This window comes from Phasianus colchicus, chromosome 1 (assembly GCF_987193195.1).
Source record: "Phasianus colchicus chromosome 1, bPhaCol1.hap1.1, whole genome shotgun sequence".
NCBI lineage: Eukaryota > Metazoa > Chordata > Aves > Galliformes > Phasianidae > Phasianus > Phasianus colchicus.
In genome coordinates, this window is record NC_143436.1 from 74492426 (window position 1) to 74506750 (window position 14325).

Genomic DNA, 14325 nt, shown 5'->3' on the forward strand with positions numbered 1-14325 from the left:
AATGGCAACAGTGACAAGAAAGACAAGCCACATTCCAGACAGCCACCTGCAGAAGTTACATAAAGAAATGAAGAGCATCCTGATCTGCTTGTCCACAGGAATCAACAGATTACAACCAGAAAACTGTGCAGATCTGAATATTGGCTTCAGTGCTTTGGAAATGATGATGATGGCAGTGTTGGAATATCACAAAATTTGCACCAGGCAGGTGCCACAAATGCTCACACAGAAAAAACATGATCTGTATGTTTGTTGGGACCTACTGAATGAGGCAGAAGGTAGGACAATTGCCTGATTGTATCATCACCAGTGACAAGACATGGTGTCACCACTATGAACTGGAGTCAGAACAGCAGTCCATGGAGTGGCAACACGTGAATTTTCCACCAAGGAACAAGTTCAAGATAAAGCCCTCAGTGGGCAAAGTGATGTGCGCTGCCTTTTGGTATAGGAAAGAGTTTATCCTTCTGGATATCCTGGAACCTGGACAAATTGTGAACTTTGACCACTACATCATGACACTGACTAAGTGGAAGGTTCGAACTTCCAGAATCAGACAAAAGAAGAAAGCAACCTTTCTCTTGCAACATGATAACACCAGGACCATCCTACTACACCCACTGAGTAGTCCAGATTAGGCACCTCCTGAGTTCCACCTGTTCAGGCCAGTGAAATATGAACTGCATGAGCAACATTTTCCTTGCAACGCCACCGTCATAGCAGCTGTGAATCAGTGGGCCACTTCACTGGAGTCAAACTTCTATGAGTGTAGCAGACCCTTATTCATCGGTGCCAAAAATGCAAAAATACATTTCCTTTTACAGAAGTAATTCATATTTATATTCTCATGAATTATGCTAAGCAATCCCTTCTATTTCTCTGTCTGAGAAGATGGAAGCTTTCTGCTTTGTTTTACTTATTGTTGTCTGTTATTGTTTTTAATTGATCTCTTTCAACCTTAATTCTCTCAGCGATACCTCATATATATGATGCAGTTTGTGGAATTGCCTAATTTTCCTCCATTTTAAGTGTTCTCATACCGTAATGCCTTAAAATCTGCATATTATCATGCAAATTAACAAGTTCTGGTAATCCTTTTAGAGAAACCTGGTATTCTGTTAAACACTTGGCCCCACTATTCACCATATTGCATTGATCTTTCTTAGGAAAATAAAAAAAAGGGAGAAGAAAAAATGAAAAAACTGACATCTGGTTAACATGCTGTAATTTGAATGCCTCAACATTGTTTTCATGTCATGGGAGAAAAGAGAAAACCTTTCTAGGCCTTTAAAACTTTGTGCTTTCTGGGTCAGCCACCTCAAGTTAGTTAGGCACCTGGCCTTGATCCTGCCAGAGAGCAATCATGAACTTGGCCTTTAATAGGCTTCCTAAAAGAGCTGTTAATGTCAATGGGTGTTCTCAGAGTAAGGAATCTTGAGTAGGGTGATGGAGAGCAGTAGCTGATCTTCAGCACTGCTGGGTCACAGCATATGTATTCAAAGCTTTGGAAGATTCATCTTTCACATCAGAGGAGAGCTCAGGAAAGCATTAGCATTACCAAGCAAATAGGAGCACTGTTTTCTCTCCTGCATGTGTTCCTTAATGAAATGCCATGCTGCATAGTGCCTGCTGCAGCAAGTTGGCCTTTCTTAATTCTTCCTTGCTGAAGATTGTGGTGCCTCACTAAAAGGAGGACTACCATGGCTTCTTTAAAAAGCTGTCATAAGACACTGGTTTTTACCAGACTTGTATAATTGTTTTTTTCAAATCATTTTGTCTTCACTGAAAGTGTCTCCTAAGGAAGAAGCTAAGCCCTTGGCATTTTACATTATTTGATTGTTCTTTTATCTTTCAGCTATGCTCTTTCCATAGATGTGCAATTTATCCTTTCTTGGGAAGTTTTTGTGGTATTAAAAAATCCTGAATGAAGGACTGATGGGCAGAAATCACTCTCAACTATAAATTCTTTAATTTAAGGACAGAGAACAGAGAGAATTACAGATGCCAAAGCTTAAGTGGGCAGAAGTGGGGAAAGAGAGACTCGTCAAAAACATTCATATAATATTGAGATAAATTCTGTAAGTCTTGTTTTCACAATAAGAGGTTGACAGTGTAAACTGAAATCAGATAAGTGGGAACTGCCTAACTGTATAACTATAAGATAAGAAAAAATCAGCAAATTTCAGAGTGAAATTCTCCTCTGCTAATAGCAGCACAAACACTCTGCAGAACCTGAGTCCTTTTTTTGAGGATTAAAGTGAGAATAGCAGCTGTTTTTCTGCAGTGATTTATTTATTCCCTTTTGTTCGAGGCTGTGGTGTCGACATTGGAATGTGTTAGAATACTGAGGAAGGCAGAATGCAGTATTATTGATTTTGCTCCACTTACTTAATACTGGACATAGATGATCAAACATTTTTTCCTCACTATAATTATGTCATAATTAGTGTATCACTTCTGCATTATTTCTGACTTGGGCAGAATTTTCATGCAATCCCATCAGTGCAGTATATCAGCCTACTTCTATCCCTGAAATCTATCTTGGATAGACAGACAGCTTCCAAAAAGGAAAGACAGAACAATGTTAAGGCCTTATGCAGTTATTAGGGATTTCTTGTATATTGTCTTTGTGAGTTAATGAGAATTTAGAGATTATGTTATTGCTGAACTGTAGAATCAGCATCATCTCTATGTTAGGCATTCCTTGAGCTACAGGAAGAAGCATAGAATAAGCTGCGTTTGTCTTGTCCTTAAATCTTCTTTCACTTTCCTGTGAAGTACTGACAAGTCTGAAACCTTCAGATTTCATAAAAGCCATTTCAAAAAATAGGCTTTGATTAAACAGCTGCTCCTGTTTAATGAACTGAATTGTTCTTGTGATCCAGAAGGTTTCCAAAGAGTGTTCTGGTTTGTGAGCTTCCATTTAGAAACTGACTTACTCCTCTAGTAGAATGGAGTGAATCATTGGAGGGAGTGAAACTCTATAGTTTTTGAGTAACGTGTAGTAGTAGGCAACACCTAACAGCAGGCTCAGAAATGGAAGAGGATATTACCTGCAAGCAGAGGAGACAGGTGTAGGCAGAATATATCTGTCTGAATTTGAATCAAGTTGGCACTGCAGAAATACTCTTCTGTTTGCATACACTGTCACTGAAATGACTGAGAAAGGACTGATATACTCTTTCTTTACCTTTGAATTATTTTTGCCGAACAGGTACTAAGTAATTCTTAATGAGAGGAGTTTTTCACTCTTTTCGCAATAAAACAAACAAACAAGCAATTGTTCTTAAAATTCTTAAAAGATAACTTCAGTCTTACATTGTCTTCTGAGAACACTTCCACAGGCACTGGAGAGATCAAAGATAAGGCAATCTCCAGGAAAACGAGACAGTGATAGTAAAGAGATATGCAGACTCAGTATTACTAGTGAATAAGTTACGCAGCAGTGGAAACAACCAAATAAATCAGAGCTACTGAAAAGTCAGCTGGTCCATCTTCTTACCCTGAAACAGACCTAGCTATTTCCTGCCTTTCCTGGCAGTGCTTATCTTGGCAGTCCATAAATGTATCCAAAGCGGTATCCAGCAGCTTCCACCAGTGATTTGTCCCAGCACTTAGTCATTTCTGTCTTTGGGCTGGTTACCTTTGAAGTGTGGTTATCCTTTGAAAACTAGACTCTATATATACCTCTTCATATTCCACTTTCTTCTGCCCTTGTTGTTGGCTCTCTGCCCCCAAAATGGAGGTCTTAATTGTTACTATTATTTCAGTTGTAGCTGTGCAAATAAAATGATGCTAGCTGGAAACACAAAACCGTTAGAACAGACATTTATAGTTTTGCTCAATTCAAAACCCAAGGATTTTTTCAATTTGTACTGTAACAAATTCACATAATCCTTTGAAATTCAAGATTCTACACCTTTGCCTTTGAGGTTAACCAAATAAAAGGTCACCAAGTGGAACTTGTAGTAGCTGCCTGTTTTCAGGTGTCAAGCAGAACGTTACCCAGAACCTTATCAGTGACTCAGAGCTAATGATTAAAGTGTAATTAATTTACAAAGTAAAAATGGGAACTGAGGAAATTGCCATTTTTACATAGGCATTTTTCATGTGATAACAGTATTGGTTTCCTATTCTTTTCAGCAGGCTGTTCATAGTTATCTCGCAGGGTACCTGCTCTCTCGGATCAATGCTAATTTTTGACCAGTCATCCAGCAGATAGTATATGAAAATGTAGGAATCTTTTTACTGAATGGATGTATGGTCTTGCCATTCTGCAAAAGACTGGAAAGAAAATGCACATTTGAAAGGGTTATGAAACATAGTCATTGAAAAAAATGACTTGAAAGGCCAGCTAGCTGCACATTTGTCCAGTCATGCAACTTGATCAGTATGGGTTCTCACTGTTCCCATTTTTGCATACCAGGGAGAACTCCCATGGTACTTATTTTAATGAATGAAGAGTGCAAATTGAAAAATGGCATTTAAGGAAGAGGATGAGCTGGAGCATGATCTTCTATTCTCAAGTCGTCTGTAGAGCAATGAAGAAAATGGATGGAACAAATAGTTCATAGGCTTCCCAACTCTGAATTCTGCCCTCCTCCTATTTAGCTTCCCTTGTGGTCTGTGGTTGCCCCTGAGGTTCAATAAAAACTGGTTGCAGGAGATGTGGAGATACAGAAATTTGGCTGCCCCAAGAAATGAGTGGTCTAGATAAGATCCATTCATCTCTTCAGGGCACTGCATTCCCTCCTGCATTTTTTGTTGTTGTTGTTGTTGTTTGTTTCCCTGTGAAGTTTTTCCTTGGAAAGAAACGTGATATTTTGTCATCTTGCTTGTATGTTGTCTCTGAAAGAATGGGGAGGGGGGATTTTCTTTCATGTCAATATTATTGCCTGACATAATCAGACTGGCTACTAATCAAAGTGATTTCAGTAGCCTAATTCTGTACATTATCTCTGTTTGTGCTTCAAGGTCTTTGACAGGGTTCGAGAAGATTGCCCTAATTTCCATGAGAAGATTAAGCCTATTAATGCTGAACTCACTCAGCCCAAGTTGGCCATCAGTGCTGAAGATGAGGAGGAGCTTCTGACTCGGGTCAATATTGTCTTCCACTGTGCAGCAACAGTACGCTTTGATGAACCCCTAAAGTATGTTCTGCTTTCTGTGTTTGCTAATCATTATTCAGAATGCACAGTGGTTCATATTACAGTATTCAGTACATCTCTTGGGTAGCTGCAATAATCTCTGTTTAGATTTTCATGCAACATGTAGTCCTGCACTTATCGTACATTTCCTAAATGCTCTAAAAATGTCATGTACGTGTGTTCTTCAGAAGTGAAGTAAGCTGGCAGAGTTCCATGGGAACAGAAGGAAATATGACAAGCTTGGATTGTAAAATAGCAAGAGAGTAAATAATGACCTAAAATGTGTAGAGAAAAGTGTTTTAGATCAAGAGGGAAATGTTTTGGCAGAACTAGCTGGAGACAGCTTGAAACGAAATTGTGTTACGTGTATCTCTAAAGCTAGTTAGTGTTAATGGCCTTTCTTTGTCAATGAACAACTGAAGAGGGAAATAAGATTATGTTTAACAAAATAGCCTTTCACAAGATTTAAAATACCCAATATTCAGAGTAATTAACTGTTCAAAATAAATGCCAATTTCTGAAACAGCTCCCTTGGGACAGCCTTTTCAGAGAAGGCTTTCCATTAAAAAGAACAGAAGAAACAAGCATAATAAATGGGATATGTAAGTGCTTCTGTGCAAATAATTTAGATCAGCAAGCTAAGGTGGCTGATCTGGATTGCCAGATCTTCCCAGTTTTATGAAAAATCCTAGAGCCATGAGAATAGAAAGCACAATTATTGATATTCTGTCTTCATTTGCCACCCTGTCCACCATAAATAGCTGCTTTTTGCAACTAATTAGAGAGTCCAACAGAAAGGAAGCAATTCCATTTATAAAAGCATCTCAAGCTCTGTAACGAGCAAAGCACTATTCTGCATTAATATCCGTAAATGTTCTTAAATTGATAGATGAATGATTATACTACAGAAATACACCACAGTGACATATAACATCAAAGAGAAACTACAACTTTTAATAAGGGAGATAGCTAGAAGGAAATTAAAAGAAAAAGCTTAAATAGTCCTCTGCTTTGAGGCAGTGTAGAGGCTATCTAAAGACTGATTGTATCTGATCTGTCAAAATCTCCATATGAGAACAAGCAAAATTCACTATGATTGAATGACAAAATGTGTGAAGATGTTAGATGGAAATGAGTCTTGTCTGAATGAGAAGTCTAGCAAGTTCAGTGTGATACAAAGGCAGTGTTTTCAAGATACTAGAAAAGCAGTGACTAAACGAATTATTGGCATCAATATGGAGGAATTAGGGAATTCTCCAGATGCAGTTATTGAGGGCAGAAATCTGAGAAACTGTATTATATTGAAATATTAGTAGATGCAGTTTTAATATAAATAGAAAAACTAAAGAGCCACAGATAATATTCCCATACAAGGATAAACGAATTCTTTCCAGTCTTTAGGAATTCATGCTGAGTTTTGCTTTAAGTGCAATTCTGTTCATCCCATCTTAGAAGGATTATAGTGCAACAGAAATGAAAAAGCAATTTTAATGTGAAAGAAAACTAAAGTAGAAATATTCTCCAAGAGGGACAAGTGAGGAGAAAATAGAAATCTATACAAAATACTATCCCTTCGTAGCACCATGTTATTAAAATTGGTATCTCTGGGTTGAGATATTGTGATCCAAACATTAATCATACCCTTAGCTTCTGCTTTTATTCATCTGGACTATTTACACTTTCACTTCAGTGACTGTATAATTAATTTCTTTAGTGTACCTTTTACTGGACAACATTATTCATAGTCTCTTATGTTTGTTTTGTTGAAACCTTCTAATTCAGGGCTGAACAGATTGCAAATTCCTTAGCCTTTTCCATTCTGTATGGGAAAGTGCAACAAAGTTGAGTGTTTCTTCACGGAGATATAGCAAGTATGCAGTGTGGATCCTTCAAAGTCAGACTTGTTAGCCAGGATGCTTTCTCTCTTATTTTTATCAATCTTTTCCCCATTCCTTGAGAATTTATGTTATCTTTCATTATGGCCTCTTTCAGTATCAACCTTTATTTCTGGGCCCAAGGACCCTTTGTTGAACCCTTGCATGTGTCTGGTTAGCAATGGTCACCTAAGGAGAAAGCTGTGTGCAGACCAAAGAAATTACAACAATTCAGTGGTCATGAATATTGGAAATATTTCTTCCAAGAGAAGGTGGCAAGTAGTATGTCAGATTTCAACATGTTACTGCAATGTTACCTGTGAACCTTCGAACTGAGTAAAAATATTTCAGTTGCATCCTGTGGCTAGATCAGTGGATCTCTCTGAAGTTATTTTAGATGTTGCTGTTTGATGCTTTCAACTCTTCTCAGTGCAATGGGAGCACATGCTATATACAAACTGGTAAAACCATAAAGAAGCCTAGGCCAGCCCTCAGAGGTGATAAAGAATGTGACCAGAGTTTAGAAAAACAACTTTGAGAACAAGTGAAACCACGTTGTGAATGAAAAGATCAGCATTATGACCAGCAGCTGTCAAGCTACTATGCCATTTATAATGATTTTGTTTGAACACATTCTGGTCAAATGTGTTGTTACCTGTGATCCCTTACCATATTTGTTTTTTATTTGTAAGGAAGAAGGGTTTGGATTTGATAAATTCTTCCCAGTGAAATGCATTTTGTTTCTTTCCTTGCCCTCTTTAGACATGCCTTGCAACTGAATGCAATGGGCACACAGAGGCTTCTAGAACTGGCCCAGCAGATGCAGAAGCTGGAAGCTTTCATCCACATCTCCACTGCCTATGCAAACTGTGTGCGGAAATGCATAGATGAAATCATCTACCCACCTCCAGCTGAACCCAAGAAGCTTTTTGATTTAGTAGAGTAAGTAGAAACAACATCATTTGGTTGAGTTTACCAATACTTTCCCAAATACAAAAGAATTGTAAAGCAACATAAAACATACTTGGTAAGTCTGTCATTTCAGTTACTCCTACATTTTTTCACACAATATTTTTAAAAAGATATATTGATTTCATTAGAGTCCAGCACTAAATTATGCATGAGTGCATTGCTACCAGGAATGAAGTTGTGCTGCCTCTTTCTGCAATACTCAGCCCTGTTGCTACCTTAGTGAGATCTGAAAGTTTTTGTATACCTTATAATCACTTTTTTCTCTGTCCAGATTCTCAGCATTGTTTCTACATAGCTCAAGAATTCTGCTATGCTAAACTGGAGCTATACAGATATTAGTCAGAAACAGGTTGTTTTAGAAACAATTTGGAAATGTTGCCAAGAGATACAAACCCCCCAAGGGCTGCAGCCAAGCCTGCTGAGTTCACCCCGTAAGGGCTACTTTCCACAGGGTAACTCTCTTCAAACAAGCTGCTAGGCCATCCACAGAAGCAGGACTGTTCTCTGTTGAGAACCACAGTTCAAACACAGTGAATATTTAGGAATTTGATGAAACAACAAAAAGGCATGTTTAATTTGCCAAAATGAAGAATAATTACTAAAAATAACAAAATCTGCTGATAAAAGTCCCAGGAAGCCTTATCTTTAAAATTTTCCTACAAATGTAACTTTGTTTTCATTTATTTAACAGTGTTATTCCATCTGTATGATATAAGCAACTAACCTATGAACTACCAACCCAGAGAGCTGGTATAAATTCTTTCTTATTGATTCTTGCCAAAAGAAATAATTTCACAAAGTGCTACTCCAGAAAACTTAGTAAAAATCAGTGTTTTCTTTTTCAGTTCTTCCAAAAACCCAGTCTTGGATGTGTTTACTTCCAGTTAATAATTATTTGTCATTTATCAGAGCATGATAAATATGTAAGAAATGCCTTATTACACTAGTGTTGGACTGCCTGGCCAACTGTATTGCCCTCAATAGTGGCAAAGCTTTCAAGGAAACTGCACAGGCCTGGACACTCTTAGTGATGCATTCCCCTTGTAGTCTCCCAGAAACCAGAACCAATGAATCACAGAATCATAGAATGACTTGGGTTGTAAGGGACCTCAAGGATCATCAGGTTTCAATCCCCCTGCCACATTCCCCTTTCTCCTATCAGTATCTACCCATGTGAAAAGCTGATATTCTTCCTGTTTATAATCTCCCTTTAAATATTAGAAGGCTGTAATGAGGTGTCCCTGCAGCCTTCTCTCCTCCAGACTGAACAAACCCAGCTTCTTCAGCCTGTCTTCATGGAAGAGGTGCTCCAGCCCTCTGCTGATCTTTGTGGCCCTTTTGGATCCTCTCCAAAAGCCTGGAATCTTTCCTCTTGTTGGGAGCTGCAGACCTAGATGCAGTACTCCAGATGGGGCCTCATGAGGGTAGAGTAGAGAGGGACAATCACCTCCATTGCGCTGCTAACACCACTCTTCTGGTGCAGTCCAGGATACCATTGGTGTTCTGGGCAGCAAGCTCACTGTAATCTAAAGTAACACTCCTCAATCCTCCTTCCTTCGAGAAGGGTGTTACATCCCATTATTTTTTATTCCATCTTTGAATTCATGAATTTTTTTAATCCCTTTTTGAAATTGCTGGTACTCTGCTTCTGCAACTCCTCTATGGTAATAAGTTCTAGAATTTTACTAACCACAGTGTGAAGATGAGCTTTCTTTTATCTGTTTCAAACTGCCATCCTCATAGTTTCATTTCATGTCCTGAAGTTATAACAGGGGAGTATATGCAGCATTTGCCCTATTCAGGGCTGACATGGAACTCTCAGCTGTGCTCCCAAGAGCTCTTGCTGAGTGATAACTGCCAGCCCTGAGTTCAGCAACCTCTAAGAACAGTTTAGCCTGCTTTTCTTAAATACATTACCTTACATTTATCTGCAGGGAAGCTCAGCTACAACTTTTTGCCCAGTGACTCAGTTTTATAATATCCAATGGAGTTCATCACTGTCAATATTATATATCACTGCTCCTAAAAGCTTACCACCACTTGTGACTTCAGAAACAATTAGTGTTGATGGCTCAGATAAAAACACTCCAGCAAAGCAGTCTGAACATTAATCTTTAACATGTAGAAGTCCCTAGCTAACCCAGAGGTTGCTACTTCAGCTGCTTCAGATAAGATAGTAAGAACTAATTTATTGTGGTTTGTATACACAGCAAAGAGAAAGACATTTAAAAGACAGGTTGAGTGACAGAGGTTGGGGTCTCAAATAAGTCCTTCAATGTGTTTTTCTTGGTAGTATGTTTGGTTGTTGTTTCTTAGTCATGTTATAAGAGATTTTTTCCTTGCTTTTTTGCTTGGATTTTCAATTTGTTTTACAGTTTTTTCTGTGTTTTTACTCCAGAAGTCCACCACCTTCTGGTACTTCTACTGAGATAAAATTCATAGCATACCCTCAGCTAGGATAGTATCTATTTCTTTACAGTGTTTGCAGGTACAAGTATAATGGCTCACAGTGAAGACAACCACAGCCCTCAAAGGCATTGAATTAAGGTGAGCCTCAGTGAAAATAACTGCCTTCAGGGTAATTGGTTTAGAAATTGAACTGAAAATCAAAGACAATGTGTGAGGGAGATGCATGGAGGAGCAGGAAACAGAAAGTTCCCTGGGATGTTAGGAGGTAAGATAAGGAAGAAAAGGGCCATACAAGAACAAATTCTATGCAGTATGAATTTTTAACTCATTGTGAAAGTTCAAATAGAAGAGAATGCATCAAAAACTGTGATCCCACAACTGGACTAAGTTCAGTGTTATTTTTGGCCATACAATTGGTATCTACTTATGATTCTGTATTCAGGTGAAATCCATGTAGAATTCCAACTGTTACTTTTTTTGTTCTTTTGCTGCAGTTATATCCCTGCTTTCTTATATTTTGATACTTTACCTGCATGTAAAACCTTAGGCTTAATCTGAGCAAACCAGAAGTCATTCTTCTAAGTGCTGCCAGGCCAATAGGGGAAACATATAATCTGACACATCAAGCAAGGTTTGCCTTAATCTGAAGCTGATGGAAATCAGCTTTGAAGGGTATGCTGAGGTAAGGAACGCAGCACACTGTGAAGTGTGGGCTGAAGTAAAACTGTTATTGTTATTGCAGAAAATGTAGGTCTGTCACCACTTACAAGAGAGTGTCTTATTAATGGAAAGTGATTAACACAGTAAACTGTGTTTTCCTATGATAGACTTATTTAGTGCATGTTTGTGGTAGGAGAAGAGGCTACTTATTTTTTTATTAGCATTTCTTTTTTCTATGGATCAATTGCAGCAGTGAGCAAAAACAGTTGCTTTATGATTTAGAATTTCAGATTCTTCAAAGTAGGTCACTGAAGGACTGGAAATAGTTTGCCTTGCTGAACTGTCAGCTCAGCGCTTCTGTGACTGCAATGCTGGCAGATCAAATCACCTGGTAGGACAGAGCTCTTGGGGCACGCAGAAGCATGCTCCTACTGGTGAACACTTAAAGTAATGCAGAAGCTTGTCTGTAAGGATGAGGGAAAGGGGGAATTGCTTCTTCTACACCTGTCTTTGCTTTCTGAGAACTGTTAACCTGTGTGTCTTGTTTTAAATGTGTATATGTATTTATACAAAAACGAACAAAAAAAACAACCTCATATTCAGCTCTGAGCTCCTGAATCATTCTAGTCTTCCTCCAGGCGCTGCAGGAATAGATTTCTCCTTTTGGAAGACAGTTAATTAATTACTTGACAGATTCAGACAATGTTAATTTAGCTGTGGCCCTGAAGAGGCTGTGATTGTCTAAACAGGCTTTATAAATTGAGTCAGTATTGTGTGCTACTTATAGCCCCTGTTTAGTTTAACTTTTCTTGTGCTCAAATTTTTCTGCCTTATTTCTGAAACATGGGAATAATGGTTTCAAAGGAAAATATTTGTGCCTGCAGAGGTTGGTGTTTTTATTAGTTGCATAAGTTTGATTCTTAGATGCTAAAAATGACAGATTATTTTTAACTAGTTCTAAAACTTAGAGATTGACTGAAATCAACCCTTCTTTGCACACTGTTTGACAGTTCCAATGATTCAGTGTTTTCTCACACAAAAATCTTGATGCAGTATAGTAAGCTGTATATAGTCAGAGCTATCGGAAAAGCACTATGCCATGATAAGGTATTTGCACATCCAAGTTGATGTGATCAAGTAATTTTGCAGGCACGACAATCTCCACCTCATTCCTGTCTGAAATTCAAGATAAGGAGAGGTGAAGTGAGGATCTGCAGCCAACAGTATCCTTGTGGTGCCCCTGTGAAAAGTACATGCAGTTAGTCTCAACTGTAAGTCCATTGACTTAATTACAAATTGGATTATGGGAGTTAATCTTTGATTCTGTGGTACAGCATCAGACTGTTGAAAATCTGTCCTGGATTGGCAGCAGTGTGTGAGGGCTCTGGAAGTACAGCCAGTTCCTGTAATTCTGGCAGGACTGGGGAAGCACTGCTGGTGTGCCAGGAAGAAGCCTTTGAGTCTTAGATTCTCACTGCACCACTGCAGTGGTAAGGGCCACACTTTAAAGGTGTATACATCACTACCTGAATACCTTACTAAGATTACTTGGTGGATGTCATGTTTGTTGTTTTTTTTTTCCTCTATTAAAAGTAGCTAACACCAACAGTTTCCTAATTTTCTGTATGAACAAGCCAGTGGAAAACCAGTAGAAAGGAACATCTAACATTGTAAATCGTGCAAGTGGAATATTATTGCTGCACTACAAATTACAACTTTTGAAATCTTTTCAGCTTAGTAACTCGAGGTTACCAAGAATAGCCTGAATTATACGTGGGTGTATATACAGACTCTGCTGACTGAGCATGACTGTTATCTAGCCAGAGTACCAGGCTGGAAAGCTCCATCAGACTAACTGTAGACCAGTTACAGCTAGAAAACAGACTGCAGAGAAACATAAAGCAAATGAGATTACTTTACAGTGTGTGAAATAGCATAGACATCTGTAGCTCAGCTGGACATCCCAGCAGGATGTTCAACAGGATGATTTTGTACTTCCTAGACAAAAGTAACCTACAGAGCTATTAAACTAAATCCAAATCCTGTCACTTCTTGCTTTGTGTTATATGGCTTTGACTTACTTTTCCTCTGTTTCAGGTGAGGATTCCTGTCTTAACTGGTCTTTTTGTTTATTTACCTGCATATACATCCTTCTTCTTGTTTTTTATAGGTGGTTGGATGAATCTATCATTCAAGACATCACACCCAAACTTCTTGGGGACTGGCCCAACACTTACACCTACACCAAAGCCTTGTCCGAATACCTAATTCAGCAAGAGAAAGGAAATTTGAACATTGCTATCATCAGGCCGTCCATCGTGGGAGCTAGTTGGCACGAGCCTTTTCCAGTAAGCATTAATCCACAGCAATTCCCTACTGAGAATACTTTAATGCAGCTGCATAAACTCTGGCAGTATCCTCTTGAGAAACAAGTGCCCCAGTTTAAGGAAAGCATGTGGGAGAGATAGGGAACCTGTGCTGAAGTAGAACAGCAAGTCTTCAACATCTTCTGGAAATACTTTTGTCTATGAGTGGAAGGAACATATTTAAAACAAAGAGATAGAATAGCATTGATGCAAGATGCTGGACTTGCAATTTACAATCTTATATGCAGAGGATAGTGCCCAGGCAGCCACACAGGAGAGCTTCTGTGTTGGTTGGTATAACGCTCGTTAGAACAATCCTGATGCATTCTGGTTCAAGTCTTTCCATGATCTTTCCATCCTATTAATGTGGTCCTGATAAGCACCCAGGTCATGTTCAGCTACTAGTATTTTTGTCTTACTTCAGTAGTTGTTGAATTCACTGGATTCACATTTGTATGAGCCTGTTGCGGACAAAATGTGTCAGCCACATAGCAATTAAATGCAGCTGTACTTTTGGACTGAAACAACTCACTAGGCTAAATATACCCTAATATTGCAGCCAAATTAGAAAGGCAACATAAAGTCACCTTCGCCTTTCATAGAACTTGAAGTGTGCCAGAGATGGCTGATATGCAGCCAAGACTCTGGGACAAACTCTTCATCTCAGAGAGATGAAATTAATTCTGCTAGGCATCATAAATCACCTTGGATCATACAGCCTTTCACTGCTTTAACTTCTGTCTCACACAGGGAAGTTTCTCTGGCTTGGAGTAGGATGGGATTCAAAAGTGGAGTGGTATCTTTTCTTTCTTACTTTAGAAATTAGTTGAAGTAATCAGACTGGTCTCAGTGGCATCTGTGTGTTATTGGATACACAATATGCTGATGGTTTTTATT

At 38.6% G+C, this 14325-nt stretch overlaps 1 protein-coding gene across 5 annotated transcripts in view; it reads left to right on the forward strand.

The window, feature by feature from the left end:
• Window positions 1–14325, forward strand: part of FAR2 (fatty acyl-CoA reductase 2) — a 149626-nt gene that overhangs the window by 101386 nt on the left and 33915 nt on the right. For all 5 annotated transcript variants that reach the window (XM_031606227.2, XM_090147926.1, XM_031606225.2 and 2 more), the window contains 3 exons: window positions 4975–5150; window positions 7784–7963; window positions 13233–13410. In XM_031606227.2, the coding sequence (XP_031462087.1) occupies window positions 4975–5150; window positions 7784–7963; window positions 13233–13410 (534 nt within the window). The remainder of the gene's footprint in view (window positions 1–4974; window positions 5151–7783; window positions 7964–13232; window positions 13411–14325) is intronic.